Source organism: Cervus elaphus, chromosome 33, assembly GCF_910594005.1.
Source record: "Cervus elaphus chromosome 33, mCerEla1.1, whole genome shotgun sequence".
Lineage (NCBI taxonomy): Eukaryota > Metazoa > Chordata > Mammalia > Artiodactyla > Cervidae > Cervus > Cervus elaphus.
Window position 1 is genome coordinate 10,462,152 of NC_057847.1, and position 23,708 is coordinate 10,485,859.

Below are 23,708 nucleotides of genomic sequence, written 5' to 3' on the forward strand. Positions count from 1 at the left end.
CATGTTACAGGGTCCTTGTTTAGGAATTAGCTATTAGTTTTAATAAAATTTTAGCTAGTACAGTTTTAGCTTCTTTATCAGGCCTTGCTTGACCTTCAGTAAAATATTTTGGACAGTATTTTCACTGTTTACATTAAAAAATTTTTTAATTTACATGTTGTAATAGAAAATTAGAATTATTGGTGCAAGAGGCAATTTATGGATAACCTATGACCTAAAACAAAGGAGCTAGATGCTTTAAATAATTTCATTGGCTTCCCAGAGTTCCTCCTATGACCCCTCCTCCACCTAATGTACTACTTGCAATTGAGCTACATTGATCATCTCAAATTAAAGGATTAGCTTCCAATTAAAAGCGGTTACTGGGAGCCCATCAGTTATTTCCCAGGAGAATGCCTAGCTCATTTCCAGAAAGAGGTCAATTTCTGGGACATTACTACTTATTTAGATCTAGGATTACTCAGTCTTTATGGATAAGGAAGTGCAATACACATAATCTACAATCAACATCACAGATTCCTAATCTGATTCCAGCCTGATCTAACAACTGAGATTGACTCTACAAGTCTAAAGAGACCAGAAAAGAGTGAATCTACCTAGAGTAAAGTACAACAGAACATCTGTACAACAACTGCATTATCTCAGTTTTATGCATGGATCTCAGCTCCCATTTCCTCCAGTGCAGAAGACCAAGACCAGCCCTGCTATTACTATGAGTGAATTACAGCCTAAGCTACTAAGCTTTAGGGTCTCTTTCTGGCTGAGATGACCCTACCCTTCTTGCCCCACTTATACCCACCCCTTCTTGATGTCAGCTGCTATGCATACAACTCTAGATTTCAGTTGCTTCTTTGGAGGGAGGTACCAGGTAATTTCTGTTCCTTTCTTGTGAGGCCACTCTACATTTCACTTTGTTATTTGAATTTAGCATGGCTATGTGTTTAGAGAGTAATGAGTCACGTATCAGTTCAGTCCTCCTTTTGCGAGAATTGGAGGCCCCATTTGCTCTTCAGCAAACTCCAGCCTGGCTTCTCTTCCACCCACTCTTAAGATGCCTGTTCCTGCCAGTCACCAATGTTTCCTGCATCATAAAATTCAAGGGACATTTCTTAGGCCTTAATTTTTAGTGCATTCATAAGAACTGGAACACTATTATATGATGCTGGTTTCCTCCCTGTGTCTCTAACTGCTCCTAGTCTTCTGATTAATCTAAATACTCTTGTCACCCAGGGTCTGGTGTAGGTTCTCTGCTTTCTCCGCAGTATTTCTTCAGAGGAGCTTATCCATTTGCACTGCTTTCATATCATCCTTCTGCCAGTATCCCAAATTTACATGTTCTGCCTTGGAGGCCTAACAGGCACCTCAAATTTAACATGTCAAAAACAGCACTCTTGACACCTATCCTCCAAATAAGTTCCTCCTCTGGTCTTCTCCAACTCAGTAAATGGTAACTAGTGGCTATTAATAAAATCAAACTTAGGAGTCATTTTCAGTTCTCCTACTTGTATTATCCCTCCTCTTATTATATACAGTTTTCTAGCTGTTACCTAGATTACCTCCTCTTCAATTTTACCTTGAACATGTGGTTCCTTTTCTCACTAAGTCCTAGCCACACTTACCTGTGCACTTCAGGGCCCCTCATACTTCCCATTTACTCTATTTTTCCTACTTTCTCACTTGGCTGTCTCCTTCACATCTTGCATGTCTCATTTCAAGTGTCCCCTCTTTGGAGATGACTTTCATAACTGTTTCTTAAAGCAGCCTTCTCTCTATAACCAGCTACTCTTTTATACATTACACTGTTTATTTCCTTCATAGCCTTTATCATTACTTGAAATTACCTTATTTGTTTTTATTTTATCTGCCTTCTCTAGAATCTGAGATCCATGAAAAGAGTAACTTTTAATAGCATTTAAATATTATTGGACTGCCCTGGTGGTACAGTGGAAAAGAATCTGCCTGCCAACTCAGGAGACACATATTTCATCCCTGGCCCAGGAAGATCCATATGACACAGAGCAGCTAAGCCCATGTGCCACAACTACTGAGCCTGCATCCCTGGACCCTGTGCTCCCAAATGAGAGAAACCACCACGACGAGAAGCCTGCATACCACCCTACTAGCTGTGACTGGAGAAAGCCCATGCACAGCAAGAAAGACCCAGCGTGGCCAAAATAAATAAATAATTTAGAAGACAAGAAAACCCCCATTATTTACCAGCACCTAGGAGAAGGCAATGGCACCCCACTCCAGTACTCTTGCCTGGAAAATCCCATGGACAGAGGAGCCTGGTAGGCTGCAGTCCATGGTGTCACTAAGAGTTGGACACGACTGAGCAACTTCGTTTTCACTTTTGATTTTCATGCATCGGAGAAGGAAATGGCAACCCACTCCAGTGTTCTTGCCTGGAGAATCCCAGGGACGGGGGAGCCTGATGGGCTGCCGTCTATGGGGTTTCACAGAGTCAGACACAACTGAAGCGACTTAGCAGCAGCAGCAGCAGGATAATAGTACCTGGGATTCAGTAGGCACTAAAAATATTAATACTTCTTGAGCAAATAACAACAAGCTAGTTCTACTTTCAATTACAGCAGACTAGTTTATATTATATCAACTTTCCCCATGAAATAAGTATAAAATTTGGATAAAACCTTAAAAAATTGACTAGAAGTAGCCAAAAACTATCAGGGCAGTCAAGACTCAAGGAACCAAGATCCTTATTTGAATATAGATGCTAAAAAGTGAACCTGATGTTTTGTGCAGCATGTCCACTTGAGGCCTTTGCCAATTCATAAACAACAGCCAAGAGACTGAGAAGCTTTCATTCATTTCACAGAGTTTGGGAGTTGGAACTGATGAAGTGGCACATCGCAGGAATAGCAAGAATAAATCATAAATAAAGTGAAAGTAAATCAGCTCTCACAAAGACTAAACCTAGTCTTGATTGGCTCAATACATTATGTAGGTCTTTCCTAGTCTAGCAGACTGCAAAACACCACCCAGAGTCTCGAATTACTCCTAAAATTTTCAAATCACAATGTCTGAGATTCAATTAATTACTGCCACACATATTCTGAGGACAAAGACCAAAGACTAAGAGAAAAATGGGAAAAATAAGTAGATCTACAAGAGTTCCAGACACGGATTATAAAATAACTATGATTAATAAGGTAAAAAGGAACTAAAAAGCCTCTTGATGAAAGTGAAAGAGGAGAGTGAAAAAGTTGGCTTAAAGTCCAACATTCAGAAAACTAAGATCATGGCATCCAGTCCCATCATTTCATGGGAAATAGATGGGGAAACAGTGGAAACAGCATCAGACTTTATTTTTCTGGGCTCCAAAATCACTGCAGATGGTGACTGCAGCCATGAAATTAAAAGATGCTTACTCCTTGGAAGGAAATTTATGACCAACCTAGACAGCATATTAAAAAGCAGAGACATTACTTTACCAACAAAGGTCCGTCTAGTCAAGGCTATGGTTTTTCCAGTAGTCATGTATGGATGTGAGAGTTGGACTGTGAAGAAAGCTGAGCGCCGAAGAATTGATGCTTTTGAACTGTGGTGTTGGAGAAGACTCTTGAGAGTGCCTTGGACTGCAAGGAGATCCAACCAGTCCATCCTAAAGGAGATCAGTCCTGGGTGTTCACTGGAAGGACTGATGCTGAAGCTGAAACTCCAGTACTTTGACCACCTGATGCTCAGAGTTGACTCATTGGAAAAGACCCTGACGCTGGGATGGATTGGGTGCCAGAGGAGGGGATGACAGAGGATGAGATGGCTGGATGGCATCACCGACTCGATGGACATGAGTTTGAGTGAACTCCGGGAGTTGGTGATGGACGGGGAGGCCTGGCGTGCTGCGGTTCATGGGGTTGCAAAAAGTCAGACACTACTGAGTGACTGAACTGAACTGAACTGAATAAGGTAAAAAATAGTAACCCACACAGAATCTTTGTTTTAAATCATATAGAAGCTTTAGAACTGAAAAAGGTAATAACTAAAATTAAGAACTCAGATAGACTGAATGCAGATTAGATACAAATAATAAGAGAAATGGCTTTCCTGGTAGCTCAGTGGTAAAGAGTCTGCCTGCCAATGCAAGAGATGTGGGTTTGATCCCTGGTCCAGGAAGATCCCCTGGAGAAGGGAATGGCAACCTACTCCAGTATTCTTGCCTGGGAAATCCCATGGACAGAGGAGCCTGGTGGGGTCTAGTCCATGGGGTTGCAAAAGAGATACAACTTAGCAACTAAACCACAACAATAAGAGGAGTAATGAAGAGAAAGATTGGACCACAAAAAATATCCAGACTAAATCTTCAAATCTTAAAAAGATGAAAAATGTAACAGACTTCTAAGAGGAAAATATGTATTATAGGTGAAATTAAGAGTTCCAGGAGAAGATATAGAGAATAGGGCATAAGTGATATCTGAATAGATAATAGAGGATTTTCCAAAACTGATGAAAAACATGAAGCCACAGATTCAAGATCCTCCATGAATACCACACAGTTGTACTCATCTCACATACTACTAAAGTAATGCTTAAAATTCTCCAAGGCAGGCTTCAGCAATACATGAACCATGAACTTCCAGATGTTCAAGCTGCTTTTAGAAAAGGCAGAGGAACCAGAGATCAAATTTCCAACATCCGCTGGATCATCGAAAAAGCAAGAAAATTCCAGAAAAACATCTATTTCTGCTTTATTGACTATGCCAAAGCCTTTGACTGTGTGGATCACAACAAACTGTGGAAAATTCTTCAAGAGATGGGACTACCAGACCACCTGACCTGCCTCTTGAGAAACCTGTATGCAGGTCAGCAAGCAACAGTTAGAACTGGACATGGAACAACAAACTGGTTCCCAAAAGGAAGAGGAGTATGTCAAGACTGTATATTGTCACCCTGCTTATTTAACTTATATGCAGAGTACATCATGAGAAATGCTGGGCTGGAGGAAGCACAAGCCGGAATCAAGATTGCCAGGAGAAATATCAATAACCTCAGATATGCAGATGACACCACCCTTATGGCAGAAAGTGAAGAGGAACTAAAAAGCCTTTGACGGAAGTGAAAGAGGAGAGTGAAAGAGTTGGCCTAAAGCTCAACATTCAGAAAACTAAGATCATGGCATCTGGTCCCATCATTTCATGGGAAATAGATGGGGAAACAGTGGAAACAGCGTCAGACTTTATTTTTCTGGGCTCCAAAATCACTGCAGATGGTGATTACAGCCATGAAATTAAAAGACGCTTACTCCGTGGAAGGAAAGTTATGACCAACCTAGACAGCATATTAAAAAGCAGAGACATCACTTTGCCAACAAAGGTTATCTAGTCAAAGCAATGTTTTTTTCAGTGGTCATGTATGGATGTGAGAGTTGGGCTATAAAGAAAGCTGAGTGCAGAAGAATTGATGCTTTTGAACTGTGGTGTTGAAGACTCTTGAGAGTCCCTTGGACTGCAAGGAGATCCAACCTGTCCATCCTCAAGGAGATCAGTCCTGGGTGTTCATTGGAAGGACTGATGTTGAAGCTGAAACTCCAATATTTTGGCCACCTGATGCTCAGAGTTGACTCATTGGAAAAGACCTTGATGCTGGGAGGGATTTGGGGCAGGAGGAGAAGGGGACAACAGAGGATGAGACGGTTGAATGGCATCACTGACTCAATGGACATGGGTTTGGGTGAACTCCAAGAGTTGGTGATGGACAGGGAGGCCTGGCGTGCTGCGGTTCATGGGGTCACAAAGAGTCCAACACGACTAAGCGACTGAACTGAACTGAACTGATGAATACCAAGCTAGATAAAGTCCAATAAAATCACATCTAAGCACCTGTTAGTAAAACTGCTGAAAAACAAACAGAAGATCTCAGAACAGCAGAGGAAGAGAGATATTATAAATCATCCTCAAAAGATCAATAGTATTTACAACTGCCTTTGAATAGAATTGATGAAAGCTAAAAGACAATAGAAATGACATCAAAGTATTTAATAAAACCTGCCAATATTCCTATTTTTTTCATAACCCTACATAGGCAAATATTTTTTAAACAGAACACAAAGAGGATATCCATAAATAAAACTAAGTAATAATATTAAATGAAAAGAAAGACCTTCTTTTCATGAAATGATACTAAGAATGAATATGTGAAACATATCATAGGAAAAGATAATTGCAATAAAGATATCTTAAACAAGACTCACATATAGAATAAAAGTAACTTCTGCAAGAAAAAGATAACCCAATTTTTAAAATGCTAAAAATTTTAATGGGCAATTTACAAAAGAGGATATCTAAGTGGGCATTTTACAAAAGAGGATTAATAAATATATGCAAATATGCTCATCATTACTAGTCACTATGAAATGCAAATTAAGATCAAAATAAGATACCACTAGACACCCATCAGACTTGGGAGAACACCAAATGTTGGTTAGGATAATGTACAACTGGAACTCTCATATGCTACAAATGGGAAGAAAATTGGGACAATCATTTTGAAAGATGTTTGGTGCTATTACCTAGAGCTAAATATTTTCCTATCATAAGATATGAAAATCACATTCATAATAAAAATTTATGTGCATGTGCACCAAGAGACAAGGATATTTAGAGCATCATTATTTATGATAGCTCCAAAATTAGAAATGCTCATCACTATTAGAACCACATCTGGTAATTAGTGTGCACTCAATGAATATAAGTTTTATTATCTTTTTAGCCTATGAAAATCTTTCCATTCTATTGTACATTATAAAAAATCCACCTAGCTGAGAACCAAAAACATCTGCTCAGAAATATCTAATTAAATATAGTAATTGGAAGTACTTAAATAAAATAATTACTACTTCAAGAATTGTTAAAATTTATAATAAATTTAATCCTTGAGTTCTTTTCTTTCAAGTACCAGAATTCCAACATTAGGCATAAATTAGATTCAATTTTATTTTTAAGAAGCATGCTCTTATGATTCCGGAACAAAGATTCGTCTCCCTGTTGAAATTCAGAACTAAGTTTTTAAAGTAAATATCTTGCAAAGAGAAAAAAAAAATTGTTACTTCACTATAAATCATCAGTTAACACCTTGGCTACTAACTGTGGCCAAGTGAATCAGATAATCTCAGGGTTTTTATGCAGGAAAAAATAACCTGAAGTTATCAGGTTCACTAAACTATTACCAGTCTCCTTCAGTAGTTGTGAGCCCAACTGAATGATTCCTCCATAGATATTAGTCTTGTTTTTTCAAGACCTCTCATGCTACCTTTTCTAAATGATGGCTGAAAAAGATTTACAAGATGTAATCCTAATCCTAAGAATCATTGGTTTAAAAAATATATACACACACATACTGGAACTTGGTATAATATGATTTGTTAAAATTCCTATATATTCTTTCTGAAAATGGGAAACCAAGGATCCACAGTCAGTGGCCAAGGAACTAGTCATAATCTACATGACTGATTTAGGAGCACTTTTCCCTATCCTCCCATTACATTTTATATATGTGCCCCTAATAAGATATACTTAGTTGTAATGAACGGTTTGCATTTATGTATTCTCACTCAAATGAGAGAAATAATGATTTAGTTAGCAAGTGTGAGATGGACATGTACACACTGCTGTATATAAAAGAGATAACCAACAAGGACGTGCTGTATAGCACAGGTAACGCTGCTCAATATAAAAACCTAATTGGGAAAATAATTTGAAAAATAGAAACATTTATATGTATAACTGACTAAATTTGCTGTACATCTGAAATTAACACCATCTTGTTAATTTACTGTACTCCAATAGAAAAGTTAAAAAAAAAAAAGAAGGTGTCTTTTCATTAGCATGCCCAATTCCTAGCTGAGTACCTAGTACCTAATGGGAACTTAAGATGTGTCAAATAGAGGAAAACCAAAGGAAGTTATAAATACACTAGAGAAAACTGTGAATTCCAAGTCAAGATCTCAGATTTGTAAATCACAGGGCAAGACAAAACTTTGTAGAACTTGATATCCCCTGGGTGACCTAACAGAAACCAAATCCTAAAGTCAAAAAACACAGCAGTTGGATGATGTCTCTCTCAATATGATACAGTAACCTGTTTCAACATTGGGACAGTCTTGCTCACATTTATTGTAATGCACTCTTCTGCTTACCTTCTAATGGTATTTGCTTGTATAAGAACTTTTATTCATTTATTTCTAGTGAAATAAAAAAAATTTACTCTCAAATATCTAGATAAATAAGTAACTACTTAAAATGATAAATCTATCATCAGTGTATTCCAGATAAGAAATTTTCATTAAAATGTTTCCTGAGAAATTGCTCCCATGTGCCCAACATCTTAAGCAAGAAAAATCCATAGGCTTCCTCAGATATGTCTATCAGAGTTTAAGTTTGGATTGTGTTTATTACCAATAAACCTTAAACAAGACTCTTAAATAATTATTTCCCTGGTATTTTGTTAAGTGAGCATGGGGACATGATCATTCCAATTTTACTGATGGAGGAATCAAAAGGCATAAAGCCCTCCTGCCTTACCTCTGCAGTCCTAAATGGGAGACAGATTACTGTCCAACATGTTTCTCTCAGGTGTTGCCTCTGTGGCTCTATTAGCAATTCTATTTTCTTTTCCAAGACTTCTTTATGATTCATAAAGTTTAAATTATAATTGTCTCTACTGTATATATTCCACATTTATGGCTTCTTTTCCTTCAAAAGACTTTCACTCCATTTTTTCCCAACTACTTCATTGACTTGAGTGGTCGAGAAGAATATTCTGCTTAAACAGAAAGCTATCTATGGGACCAACATTAGTTCAGTTCAGTTCAGTTCAGTCGCTCAGTCGTGTCTGACTCTTTGCAACCCCATGGACTGCAGCATGCTAGGCCTCCCTGTCCATCGCCAACTCCCAGAGTTTACTCAAACTCGTGTCCGTTGAGTTGGTGATGCCATCCAACCATCTCATCCTCTGTCATCCCTACTTCTCCCACCTTCAATCTTTCCCAGCATCAGGGTCTTTTCAAAGGAGTCAGTTCTTTGCAGCAGGTGGTCAAAGTACTGGAGTTTCAGCTTCAGCATCAGTCCTTCCAATGAATATTCAGAACTGATTTCCTTTAGGATGGACTGGTTGGATCTCCTTGCAGTCCAAGGGACTCTCAAGAGTTTTCTCCAACACCACAGTTCAAAAGCATCAATTCTTTGGTGCTCAGCTTTCTTTATAGTCCAACTCTCACATCCATACATGACCACTGGAAAAATCATAGCTTTGACTAGACGGACCTTTGTTGGTAAAGTAATGTCTCTGCTTTTTATTTATTTATTTATTTATTTTGTTTTACTTATAACTTTATAAACTATGAAAAATTTAAAATACACTAAAGTCTGGACTGAATCAAGTGTACTTAAAAATATGGAATGCTTCATGAATTTGCGTGTCATCCTTGCGCAGGGGCCATGCTAATCTTCTCTGTATCGTTCCAATTTTAGTATATGTGCTGCCGAAGCGAGCACAGTAATGTCTCTGCTTTTTAATATGCTGTCTAGGTTGGTCAAAGCTTTCCTTCCAAGGAGTAAGCATCTTTTATTTTTTTAATTTTTTTATTTTTTCATGGTAAAGACTGCTTTATTGGTGGCAGCTAGTACAAGTCAATAAATATTGATCCCCAAAGAACTCAGTTATCTATCAGATTACTGGTCCACAGAGAGATGAATGGAATTGAACCAACTGATGGCTGGGAGGATAAACTGAAGTCAATCCTGCTTCTTGGGAAATGAAGCCACAGCCAGTTCATACATGGCATATTCTGTCCCACCAACTGTGAGAATCATGGTGGCTCTGTACAGGAGGGCATCAGCTACGCCACCCTTTAGATGCACTGGCATTCCATTATCCTCCTGAAACAGCTTTTGTTTCTCTGGAACCTTATTTTCAAACTGCCTGAGTGAAGCAGTACTTATGGTCCTCTTAGCAATCTGACGGAGAGCCAGAAGATTCTGCAGCATCTTGGCTCGGTTACTGCCCACCAACCGCGGCAACTGACCACCAGCAACGACGCGTCTTTTAATTTCATGGCTGCAGTCACCATCTGCAGCGATTTTGGAGCCCAGAAAAATAAAGTCAGCCACTGTTTACACTGTTTCCCTATCTATTTGCCATGAAGTGATGGGACCAGATGCCATGACCTTAGTTTTCTGAATGTTGAGCTTTATGCCAACTTTTTCCATCTCTTCTTTCACTTTCATCAAGAGGCGGTTTAATTCTTCTTCACTTTCTGCAATAAGGGTGGTGTCATCTGCATATCTGAGGTTATTGATATTTCTCCTGGAAATCTTGATTCCAGCTTGTGCTTCCTCCAGCCCAGCATTTCTCATGGTGTACTCAGCATATAAGTTAAATAAGCAGGGTGATAATATACAGCCTTGACGTACTCCTTTTCCTGTTGGGAACCAGTCTGTTGTTCCATGTCCAGTTCTAACTGTTGCTTGCTGACCTGCATACAGGTTTCTCAAGAGGTAGGTCAGGTGATCCCATCTCTTTCAGAATTTTCCACAGTTGATTGAGATACACACAGTCAAAGGCTTTGGCATAGTCAATAAAGCAGAAATAGACGTTTTTCTGGAATTCTCTTGCTTTTTTGATGATCCAGCGGATATTGGCAATTTGATCTCTGGTTCCTCTGCCTTTTCTAAAAGCAGCTTGAACATCTGGAAGTTCACGGTTCATGTATTGCTGAAGCCTGATTTGGAGAATTTTGAGCACTACTTTACTAGTGTGTGAGATGAGTGCATTGTGCCGTAGTTTGAGCATTCTTTGGAATTGCCTTTCTTTGGAACTGGAATGAAAACTCACCCTTTTCCATTCCTGTGGCCACTGGTGAGTTTTCCAAATTTGCTGACATATTGAGTGCAGCACTTTCACAGCATCATCTTTCAGGATTTGAAATAACTCAACTGGAGTTCCATAACTTCCACTAGCTTTGTTCATAGTGGCTTCTTAAGGCCACTTGACTTCACATTCCAGGATGTCTGGCTCTAGGTGAGTGATCACACCATCATGATTATCTGGGTCATAAAGATCTTTTTTGTACAGTTCTTCTGTGTATCCTTTCCACCTCTTCTTAATATCTTCTGCTTCTGTTAGGTCCCACCATTTCTGTCCTCTGTTGAGCCCATTTTTGCATGAAATGTTCCCTTGGTATCTCTAATTTTCTTGAGGAGATCTCTAGTCTTTCCCATTCTGTTGTTTTCCTCTATTTCTTTGCATTGATCACTGAGGAAGGCTTTCTTATCTCTCCTTGCTATTCTGTGGAACTCTGCATTCAAATGGGAATATCTTTCCTCTTCTCCTTTGCTTTTTGCTTCCCTTCTTTTCACAGCTATTTGTAAGGCCTCCTCAGACAGCCATTTTGCTTTTTTGCATTTCTTATTCTTAGGGATGGTCTTGATTCCTGTCTCCTGTACAGTGTCATGAACCTCCGTCCATAGTTCATCAGGCTCTCTGTCTATCAGATCTAGTCCCTTAAATCTATTTCTCACTTCCACTGTATAGTCATAAGGGATTTGATTTAGGTCATACCTGAATGGTCTAGTGGTTTTCTCCATTTTCTTCAATTTCAGTCTTAATCTGGCAAAAAGGAGTTCGTGATCTGAGCCACAGTCAGCTCCTGGTCTTGTTTTTGCTGGCTGTATAGAGTGTCTCCATCTTTGGCTGCAAAGAATATAATCAATCTGATTTCGGTGTTGACCATCTGGTGATGTCCATGTGTAGAGTCTTCTCTTATGTTGTTGGAAGAGGGTGTTTGCTATGACCAGTGCGTTCTCTTGGCAGAACTCTGTTAGCCTTTGCCCTGCTTCATGCCGTACTCCAAGACCAAATCTTCTTGTTACTCCAGGTGTTCCTTGACTTCCTGCTTTTGCATTCCAGTCCCCTATAATGAAAAGTACATCTTTTTTGGGTGTTAGTTCTAGACGGTCTTGTAAGCCTTCATAGAACTGTACAGCTTCTTCAGCATTACTGGTCGGGGCATAGACTTGAATTACCGTGATATTGAATGGTTTGCCTTGGAAACGAATAGAGATCATTCTGTCATTTTTGAGATTGCATCCAAGTACTGCATTTTGGACTTTTGTTGACTATGATGGCTCCTCCATTTCTTCTAAGGGATTCCTGCCCATAGTAGTAGATATAATGGTCATCTGAGTTAAATTCACCCATTCTCGTCCATGTTAGTTTGCTCATTCCTAGAAGGTCAATGTTCACTCTTGTCATCTCCTGTTTGACCACTTCCAATTTGCCTTGATTCATGGACCTAACATTCCAGGTTCCTATGCAGTATTGCTCTTTACAGCATCGGACCTTGCTTCTATCACCAGTCCCATCCACAACTGGGCGGATGCAATTCAGTAAAGAGAAGAATAAAAGGATGAAGAAATACTAACAAGAAGAAAGCATGGCAGTGATTTTGGTATCAGTGAATGCAGAACTGAAATCAAAAAGCAATTTTAAAAGACTTTTTTTTAATGCTAAGGGTAAGAATTCAAAAGGAATATAAGAAATGAATATCTAGGTACCAAATAAGTGACTTAGCAATAACTAACTTTCATGAAGTAAAAACCCATAGACTATACACGGAGAAACAGAAATACACTACAAACAGGATACTTTAATTTACCTACCAATCCAAAAATATCAGTCAAAAAATAAGACACAAAAAAATGGAAATAATCACAAAAACAAAAGGGATTATAGAACTATTTTGTACAACTGTATGAAAAATAAATAAAGAAATAGATAAATTCCCAGGAAAAAGTATTCAACCAAAACTTACCCCAGCAGGTTTAGGAATTGTACTGAACTTGATTTCTATTGGAACTTACAAATTAGGCTGTAGTAGCTAAAGTACAGTTAAGAGTATCACGGTAAAACACTGTTGGATACTAAAGTTGTGTATTGGAATGGAGGGAAATCTGAAAGAAGTGGTTGCAAACTAGCTTAATTGCTGGTTATATGTATTGCATATATCTACTCCACCCCTCCAAAAGTACTATTTCCTAGTTTCACAGAGAAATCTTTAGAGAATAGGTAAGTCTAACATTATTTAAACTGTCTCAGATCTCAGAAAAATGTCTCAGTTGTCAGAATAATGAAAACTTCAAAATTATCTCATAAATCATTGATACTAAAACTGATAGAATGCAAAAAGATGAATTATATTTATGAATATCACTTCAAAAAGACAGTAAAATATTAATAAATAGCACAGAAAGAGAACTATCTGTCATAATCAACTCAGGTTCCTCCCCCCCTCCTGTACAAGAACGTCTGAATTGTTCAATAGTACAACATTTAGTCCTGTATTTTAGCATATTAATAAATCCATGGAAAATTACATTTATATATAATCATAGGAGGGAAGATCCCCTGGAGGAGAGCATGGCAACCCACTCCAGTATTCTTGCCTGGAGAATTCCATGGACAGAGGAGCCTTGCAGGCACCAGTCCATGGGTTGGCAAAGACTCGGACATGACTGAAGCGACTTAGCGTGCATGCACATAGGCACAGAAAATAAATTTGCTAAAAATAAATCTACCCTTGATTTCCAAAAAAAGCACTCAGAATAAGAGTTGATGAAAACCTCACTTATATGATTGGACATATTTTATCTCAGCCCTAAGGCAAACGTATTTCCTAATGGAGAAAGGCCAAAGATATTTCTCCTAAAGTCAGAAACTAGACAAACTCATTATCAAACTATCAAACTTCTACAACAATCACTACTACTTCACACTGTCTAATTAATTGCCTAATACCTCCAAAACCATAGGAAGTTAAAGGTACAGAAATTGGAAAAAAATTAAATTATCTCCATTTTGCAGATGGTATGATCATACACCTGAAAAAGTCCAAGAGACAGCAAATGAAACTGACAACTAGAGAGAAATCAAAGTAGTCTGATATAAAATAATTATTATACAGAAATTAATCTATTAAAATAACAATGACAGAAATAATGTAAATAGACTCCCTTTCAATAACAACAAAAGATGAAATATTCAGGTCTTAAGAAATACCCAGAACCCAGAGGAGAATCTTTCTAATACAAAGGATATGAAACTTAACTTGGGAGGATGTGGAGGAAAAAAGAACCCTTGTGCATTGTTGGTGTGAATGTAAACTGGTGCAGCTGCTATGGAAAACAGTATGGAGGTTCATAAAAAACTTAAAAATAGACCTACCATATGGTTCAGTGATTCCACTCCTAGGCCTATACCTGGAGAAAACCATAATTTGAAAAGAGGCATAAACCCCACAGTTCCTTGCAGCACTATTTACAATAGCCAAGACATGAAAACAATCTAAATGTTCAATGACAGAAGAATGGATAAGAAGATGTGGTACACATACACAATGGAATATTACTCAGCCATAAAAAAGAATGAAATAATGCATTTGAAGCAACATGGATGGACCTAGAGATTATAATACTAAGTGAAATATGTCAGAGAGAAAGGCAAATATCATATGATATGATATCACTTATTTGTGGATGCTAAAAAATGATACAAATGAACTTATTTACAAAACAGAAACAGACTCACAGATCTTAGAAAAAAATTTATAGGTATCAAAGGGGAAAGGTGGGGTGGGGCAGGATAAATTAGGAGATTGGGATTAGCATGTACAAACTATTGTATATTAAATAATCTACAAGGACCTACTGGATAGCACAGAGAACTCTATTCAATATTCTGTAACAACCTAAATGGTAAAAATATCTGAAAAAGAATAGAAAGAATAGATACATGAATATGTATAATGGAATCGCTTTGCTGAACACCTGAAACGCAACACTGTAAATCAACTATCCTCCAACATAAAAATAAACATAAAAATAAAACTTAAAACTAGAACCACCATAGGATCTAGCAATTCCACCTCTGGGTATTTTTTGAAGGAAACAAAAACATTAACTTGAAAAGATATGCTCATGTTTACTGCAGCATTATTCACAAGAGCCAAGATATGGAAGCAATTGAAATGTCTACTACTGATGGATGAATGGACAAGACAGATGTTGAGTAAATATTTATGATAATTTAGCCATAAAAAGAAGGAAATCCTGTCTTTTGGACCTTGAGAGTGCTATATTGAGTGAAATAATGAGAGAAAGACTAAATAAAACAATGAGAGAAAGACAAATATTGTATGATCTTACTTATATGTTCAGGGAGGCCTGGCGTGCTGCAATTCATGGGGTCGCAAAGAGTCAGACACGACTGAGCGACTGAACTGACTGACTGACTGACTTATATGTCCAGTTCAGTTTTTTTTTGCTTAACTTATGTGGAACCCAAACACCAAAGCAATTAACATAACCAAGCTGGTACAAACGATTATCAAGGCTTGGCTATTTTGAGTATGTTGGCTATCTCCTACATGGTATAATGTTGATTGTTCTCAATTAATGTCTCAATTTGATCGCTATCAACTTCAATTGGTCTACCTGACTGTGGAGCATCATCCAGTGAAAACCTTCCAGCATGAAACTTCACAAACCACTTTTTACACGTTTGGTCACTCAGAGAACCTTCTCCATACATTGCAAAAATCTTTTTTTTGTGTTTTATTTGTGTTTCTACCTTTCTTGAAATAACAAAGCATAATATGCTAAAAATTTTGCTTTTCTTCCATTTTCAATAATAAAACATCTACAAAAAATTTGCCAATTTTTAAAAAAATGCATGCCAATATGACAGCTGTCATAACACAATCTAAAAAAATGTTTTGAATGAAGTTGAAGACTAAGTGCTACTAAAGCCATCTTATGGGAAAATCCTGAACCAACTTTTTGGCCAAGCAACTATATCAAATTATTATGTTGTACACCTGAAACTATTAACTAAATTTTATTTGTCAATTATATTGCAGTGAAAACAATTTAACTCAGATTAATGTAAAGATGTATTGTGTTCTTTAGTGGGAAGACAATATCATAAAGCAATGTGTGATATTTTTAAATTATCAAAGAACAAACAGTAAAAATATGGATTATTCTCTGGAACTAGATAAACCAATTTTAAAGTGCCCAGGAAAAAATAAGTGATCAAAGAAGAATAACCTGGAAAATTCTGCAGTGTAAAATTGCTATAATGCATCAATCATTAAATTATAGGATTGGCTCATGAAAAGACAGACTAATCAAACAGGATAGAAAGTCCAGAGAGAGACTTGAATACCTATGGGAATTTAGTGTACAATGAACACTGCACATCAAATCAAACAGTAAAGATAGACTTTTTAATAAATAGTCTTGGGAAAACTGGGTAGCAAGTTGGAAAAAATAAGGCAGATTCCATACTGATGCTATGTATCAAGTTAAACAAATAGATCAAAGATTTAAATGTAAGAAAATGAAATTTAGAAGTACTAGAAAGCAGCAAAGGTGGTTCTTATTATAACCTTGGGAAAGTATTTTATCATAACTATTTAACTGTGACTCAAATTTTGGAAAGGCTAACAGGAGTAAATACAAATGAAACCAGCACTTCTGCATGTCAGAAACATGTCATTAGCAGAGTTAAAACAAACATAACAAAATAGGCAAGATATCTCCAACTCATAGCACAGACCAAACGCTTACATTCTCAACATACATGAAAACCTTTTAGGAATAGAGAAGAAAAAGACTAACTTTATAGAAAAGTAACCAAAAGATATGAATGGACAAGTCACAGAAAAAAACCAATAGCATAGCCACTAAATCAATAGCTATAAAATGGTGCTAACTTCACTAGTAAAAATGCAAATTAATACTACTCTGAGATATAACTGCTTAACCATGAGACTGGCAAAATCCTAAAATGTTATAACATGCTGTTGGAGAGAAGGCTATGGAGAAATGGACACTTTCAAACATTGTTGGTAGGTGCAGAAAATGAAATAACCATTAGGAAAGAATTTCTGGAATTATCAACCAAAATCTCAGATGCATTTACTCTTGATGTAACTGTCTAAATTTTAAGAATCTCATGCATATGTGTAGGAGATTTATTTTGCTGCTGCGTGTGTTCTGTCATGTCTGACTCTCTGCAACCCCATGGACTATTGCTTGCCAGGCTCCTCTGTTCACAGGATTCTCCAGGGAAGGATACTGAAGTGGGTAGCCATTTCCTTCTCTAGGGCATCTTCCCAACCTAGGTATCAAACCCACATCCCCTGAGTCTCCAGCATTGGCAGGCAGATTCTTTACCGCTGTACCACCTGGGAAGCTTATGTGTGTGTGTGTATATGTGTGTACATCACATAGGAAGACACAGATATTGTGTGTAACGTGCATACACATACAAATATATACACATGAGTGCCTAACTATATATCTGTGCTAATTTGAAATGACAGTTTGAAATGATGGTTTATTTTTTGCAGAATTGTTTGTAAAAGCAAAAGACTAGAATGCAGCATTCAGCAGTATGGATTTATATCCAGCAGTATTTATATACTTGAATAAATCATGGTATATAAAAAATTCTGCATCCACAAGAACGACTAAGGAATATCTGTATCAACTACTGACTTGGAAATATCTCTAGGATAAATTTTCATGTTAAAAAAAGCCAAGAATAAAAGTGTGTATATATTTTAGGCTATGTAGTGCATGAAATACAGGAGAGGCAGGTTCAATCCCTGGGTCAGGAAGATCCCCTGGAGGAGGAAATGGCAACTCACTCTAAGATTCTTGCCTGGAAAATTCCATGGACAGAGAAGCCTGGTGGGCTACAGTCCATGGGGGTCACAAAGAATCAGACACAAATGAGTGAAAGAGCACAAGACTATCTTTTATATAAAAATACATTCATATTCACTTGTTTTTGCATAAAGAAATACTGAAAGGACAACAAATAAACTAATAAAAAAGGTAATCTAGTGTAGCTAGAGAAAAACATGAGACGGCCCAGGTAGGAATGAGACTTCAATAAACTGGTATTTTAAATTTAGACTTAGACTGGAGAAAGTAGGGAAAACCACTAGACCATTCAGGTATGATCTAAATCAAATCCCTTTTGATTATACAGTGGAAGTGACAAATAAATTCAAGGGATTAGATCTGATAGACACACTGCCTGAAGAACTATGGACAGAGGTTTGTAACATTGTACAGTGATCAAAATCATCCCCAAGAAGAAGAAACGCAAAAAGGCAAAATGGTTGTCTGAGGAGGCCTTACAAGTAGCTGAGAAAATAAGAGAAGCAAACGGCAAAGGAGGAAAGGAAAGATATATCCATCTGAATGCAGAGTTCCAAAGAATAGCAAGGAGAGATAAGAAAGCCTTCCTCAGTGATCAATAAAAAGAAATATAGTAAAATAATAGAATGGGAAAGACTAGAGATCTCTTTGAGAAAATTAGAGATAGCAAGGGAATTTTTCATGCAACGAGGGGCACAATAAAAGACAGAAATGGTAGGGACCTAACAGAAGCAGAAGACATTAAGAAGAGGTGGCAAGAATACACAAAAGAACTATACAAAAAGGATCTTAATGACCCAGATAACCACAGTGGTGTGATCACTCACCTAGAGCCAGACATTCTGGAATCCAAAGTCAAGTAGGCCTTAGGAAGCATCACTACGAACAAAGCTAGTAGAGGTGATGGAATTCCAGCTGAGCTACTTCAAATCCTAAAAGATGATGCTGTGAAAGTTCTGCACTCAACACGCCAATAAATTTGGAAAACTCAGCAGTGGCCACAGGACTGGAAAAAGGTCGGTTTTCATTCCAGTCCCAAAGAAGGGTAATGCCAAAGAATGTTCAAACACATGATTGTACTCATCTCACACACTAGCAAAGTAATGCTCAAGATTCTCCAAGCTAGGCTTCAATAGTATATGAACTGAGAACTTCCAGACGTTCAAGCTGGATTTATAAAAGTCAGAGGAACCAGAGATCAAGTTGTCATTTATTGGATCATCAAAAAAGCAAGAGAATTCCAGAAAAACCTCTACTGCTTCACTGACTACACTAAAGCATTTGACTGTGTGGGTCACAACAAACTGTGGAAAATTCTTAAAGAGATGGGAATACCAGACCACCTTACCTGCCTCCTGAGAAATCTGTATGGAGGTCAAGAAGCAACAGCTAGAACCGGACATGGGACAACGGACTGGTTCCAAATTGGGAAAGGAGTATGTTAAGGCTGTATACTGACACCCTGCTTATTTAACTTATATGCAGAGTACATCATATGAAATGCCAGGATGGATGAAGGACAAGGTGGAATCAAGATTGCCAGGAGAAATATCAATAACCTCAGATATGCAGATGACACCACCCTATGGCAGAAAGCAAAGAGGAACTAAAGAGCCTCTTGATGAAGATGAAAGAGGAGAGTGAAAAAGCTGGCTTAAAGCTCAACATTCAAAAAACTAAGATCATGGTATCTCGTCCCATCACTTCATGGCAAATAGATAGGGAAATAGTGGAAACAGTGACCGACTTTATTTTCTGGGGCTCAAAAATTGCTGCAGATGGTGACTACAGCCATGAAATTAAAAGACGCTTGCTCCTTAGAAGAAAAGCTATGACAGATCTAGAAAGCATATTAAAAAGCAGAGATATTACTTTGCTGACAAAGGTCCATCTAGTTAAAGCTATGGTTTTTCCTGTAGTCATGTATGGATGTGAAAGTTGAGAAAACTTTCACATAAAGAAAACTGAGCACTGAAGAACTGATGCTTTTGAACTGTGGTATTGGAAAAGACTCTTGAGAGTCTCTTGGACAGCAAGGAGATCCAACCAGTCCATATTCAAGGAAATCAGTCCTGAATATCCACTGAAAGACTGATGCTGAAGCTGAAGCTCCAATTCCTTGGCCACCTGATGCAAAGAACTGACTCATTGGAAAAGACCCTCATGTTGGGAAAGATTGAGGACAGGAGGAGAAGAGGGAGACAGTATGAGATGGTTGCAGGGTATCATCAACTCAAAGGACATGAGTCTGAGCAGATTCTGGGAGAGAGTGATGAAGGATAGAAGGCTGGTATGCTGCAGTCCATTGGGCAGCAGGGAGTCGGACATGACTGAGAGACTGAACAACAACAAATTAAATAAATTGTAAATAAAATTGACTGCATTTACATAACTTCTTTTCAATAGAAAAGTGTTATCTTCTGGAGAAGGAAATGGCAACCCACTCCAGTGTTCTTGCCTGGGAAATCCCATGGACAGAGAAGTCTGGTGTGCTGCAGTCCATGGGGTTGCAAAGAGTTGGATATGACTGAGCAACTGAACTGACTAAATCAAATTAAAATACATAAAAATATAAAGTTTTCTTAAAACCTCATGCCAATTTTTAGAGCCAAGATATCTGGATAAACTTTAGCAAAGTAACGCAGTTTTAGAGAATTATATGAGGAAGTTACCAATGTTTACTTTCAATGTGCCAATCTTTTATTAGGGTATTTTCCTTTTTAGTGGAAGCTGAAAACTCAAAAAACTTGACAAAATCAAATTTTAATGAAATCATTTATGTCAGGTACTGAGGATGCAATAAGAATACAAGTTCTTGCTCTCAAGGAGTTCAGGCTTGTAGGGAAGACCACAAAAAAAGCATTGATTATGCAGTGGAAGAGCACCAAGAACTATATGCAGTCTGTAACATGATTAACTACCTTCTTTTTCAAGGCAGTCTTCCTAGAAGAGACAAAGCCAAAAGTGAAATGAAAGTGTTAGTAGCTCAATCATGTTCCGACTCTGCGGGCTACAGCCCACACCAGGCTCCTCTGTCCTGGTATTTCCCAGGCAAGAATACCGGGCTGGGGAGCCATTCCCTTCTCCAGAGGATCTGCCCACCCCAGGAATTGAGTCTGGTTCTCCTCCTTTGCAGGCAGACTCTTTACCATCTGAGCCACAAGCCAGACTCTAAAGCATGACTAGGAGCTGGAAGAAGACCCTGGAAGAGGGGCGTTGCACGCACAGGCAGCAAGTGCCAGCATCAGTGCTGCCTTATTATGCTTGGAGGATGAATCTCAAGTTCCTTAGCCTCAAGGCAACCCTTCACAAGCTGGCTCCGGCCTATCTTTCTTTCCTTATCTCCTACCATCCTGGAGGCCTGGACATGGGTGAGTGTGGCAGGAATTAGAAAGTCAGAAATTGTGGTCAGGAGTTTACTGGCATATAAGATGTCTCCTGGAGGGCGGCCCCTGGAATTGAGGATGTCAGGAGCTCTGAAATAGGAGAAGAAGCTGAGCTTATCAATAGAAGGCAGCAGGAGTCTGGGTTAGAGAGAAAAACTGTGACCCAGGGAGGCCACACTCAAAAAAACATTAAAGAGCAAAGCCCACGTGAATGTAACTGCAATTACTGAAGAAGTACTGTTCTAAATGCTGCCCTCAGAGACGTTTTTCACCTGCATAAGTCGTGTTACACCCTTATGTAAAACCATTGCTTCTCATTACATTTAAAATGAAATTAAAACTCCTTCATCTGGCCCACACTCTGCGTGCCCTGCTCCATCTCTAGCCTCGCTCTGTGACACACACCTCCTCTCACAGAGCCTGTAAGGTCCCCTCTGTCTACGAAACTCTCTCTTTCCTGTGACCCACTGCCTATATCCTATCTGTCTTGCTCCCCTCACTTTAAATACACCTCCTCAGGCCTGGCCTCCTGGCCACCTCTCCATCACCTAAGTTACATCTCCAAATAAACCTTTGTTACCACACCCTGTATTTTCTCCCATATTAGGTTTTGTAATTATCTGTGTATATTCAACCTTCTTGCCTCATGAAACTACAAGCTTCATGAGGGAAGGATTTGTTTGTTGAGTACTTAGAAGAAAATGCCCAGCACATGGTAAGTAGCAAAGATTTATGAAAAGGATGAGTACATTTAATCTCCGTAGCCTTACAAAAACAACTCCCCTTTCTCAGATGTGGAAATCGAGACTCAGAAATGTAGTGTGATCTATTCAACATCTCAAAATATGGGTTCAAATCCAAATCCCATGATCCTAAATGCTATATGCATTGTCTCCCAAATGAAGAAGGGCTTCTCATTAAAGTAAGAGAAGCCTGGAAGTGGCCTAGGTGGCTGAAGTGCATGACAACCTGCCCCTGGGCTCTGGTTTATGAGGTTAAGGTTATACACAAAGAGCAGGCTCTGTTTGAGGGGGCTGAAACATGAATAAGGTCTGAGATAAAGATGCAATGGAATACACTCTAAACAGGTTGAGCGAAGTGCATTTGCAAAGGAATAGGGCTTTCGGAGGACCCCGTGGAACTGGGAATTTAGAGACTGGACAGCAGTAAGAAAATGGACAAGGAAAGAGGGTGAGGCTTCCAAGCATCCACAGGGATCAAAGAACAGATGGATGTTTGACTGAGTGCCGTGAATACTTAGGGAAGCACGTGGGGACTCTGGGAATAAGCAGCGTGGACGTGGTTAGAGGGGCTCAACGACCAGGAGTATCAGGAAGAATCCAGCCACTGTGAGGCTACAGCATTCACTACCATCCTTCTCCCTGGACAGACTTCTCCACAAGATGGCCTGTCTGTCCCTCATCAAGTTCTGGCATAACCCTTGGTTCCTCTGAAAATGCCTGCTTCACTCTATTAGCTGAGCTGTATCCTGCTGCAAAGGCCAGAAGCAAGAAAATAAATCCCAGTCAGTAGCAGGAGTAGAAATGTAGAAATACAATGTGGACATAAAAGGTGGCCAGGGATGGATTTTTCAGGAGCAGTTGAAAGTTCCTGGGGTATGTTTAACACCATATCTTATGCTCTTGGAAACCTGGGTTATCATCTTAGACCACTCAAGAATGTGTCAAGCCTAAAAGGAACAGATAGGAACATTTTTAAAAAATCACTGAAGCTCCTGACTTCAGACATAGTATAGTGTAGTTTAGAAGATTTATATATTTACATTATATTCAGATATGGATTAAAAGTAATAATTGTACATTTATTGTATCAGTCACTAAAAAGCAAAATATTTAATATTAAGAGTGGCTAAGAAAAATTCTACCTTATAACTGGAATTCAAATCATCCAAAACAGATATCCCAGGAGGTGTGTAGAAACAGGCAGATGGCTCCTGAAAGGCGGCGGCAGCACCCGACTCCCAGCCACCTTTTGCCTAGAGACAGTTGCTAGGCAGTATTAGATTTGCTCATAAATGCACTTTTTACCCAAGGATCAGTATTATGATAACACACATACCCCCTCCCAATCAATTTCTCTGCTCCTGTTTCATTAAAGGCAAGAGACTGATAAACATTATTGGTGATAGTTAATAGTCTCAGGGATACTGAATTGTGCTGGGCTGTTTCCTGGACAAAAACATTATTTTTGCCTCCTAGGAGGATGTAGAAAAGCCTGAAAGCTACCTGCTTCATTTATTTTTAAATTTCTTTGAGTCTGAGTACAAATGCTGTCCAGGGAGCAGAATGATGGAATAATGGATCTGAGACTCATTTTTCTTTCAAGTTCTTTTGTTGATTCATAAACAAACTAATAATTAATTAATTATTAATACAAATTAATAATTAATCTAAATGCAGCTCATTTAGATTAGTGGGAAAGACAGACAAGAATTTGAAATACATAAAGAAAACAAAGATGCTATCATTCTAGAATTTTAAGGTTTTATCTTTGTATTGATGCTATGAAGTGCTCAGTAATACAATAAAAGGAGAAAGCATTATTGGCTTTGTTTCTG

At 38.4% G+C, this 23,708-nt stretch overlaps 1 protein-coding gene and 1 non-coding gene across 2 annotated transcripts; both read right to left on the reverse strand.

The window, feature by feature from the left end:
- Positions 1–9,402: 9,402 nt before the first annotated feature.
- LOC122688817 lies at positions 9,403–9,509 on the reverse strand. The gene has a single exon (XR_006339565.1). It is a non-coding gene; the product is annotated as a U6 spliceosomal RNA (small nuclear RNA).
- A 90-nt stretch (positions 9,510–9,599) lies between these two features.
- Positions 9,600–10,051, reverse strand: LOC122688472 (cytochrome c oxidase subunit 7A2, mitochondrial-like). The gene has a single exon (XM_043894482.1). It carries the CDS (start codon positions 9,999–10,001, stop codon positions 9,750–9,752), a length of 252 nt encoding a protein of 83 aa, XP_043750417.1. The 5' UTR covers positions 10,002–10,051; the 3' UTR covers positions 9,600–9,749.
- Between the last annotated feature and the right edge of the window lie 13,657 nt (positions 10,052–23,708).

Bases quoted from the DNA above. Each gene is read 5' to 3' on its own strand.
- LOC122688472 (XM_043894482.1), bottom strand. From the start codon at position 10,001: ATGCTGCAGAATCTTCTGGCTCTCCGTCAGATTGCTAAGAGGACCATA.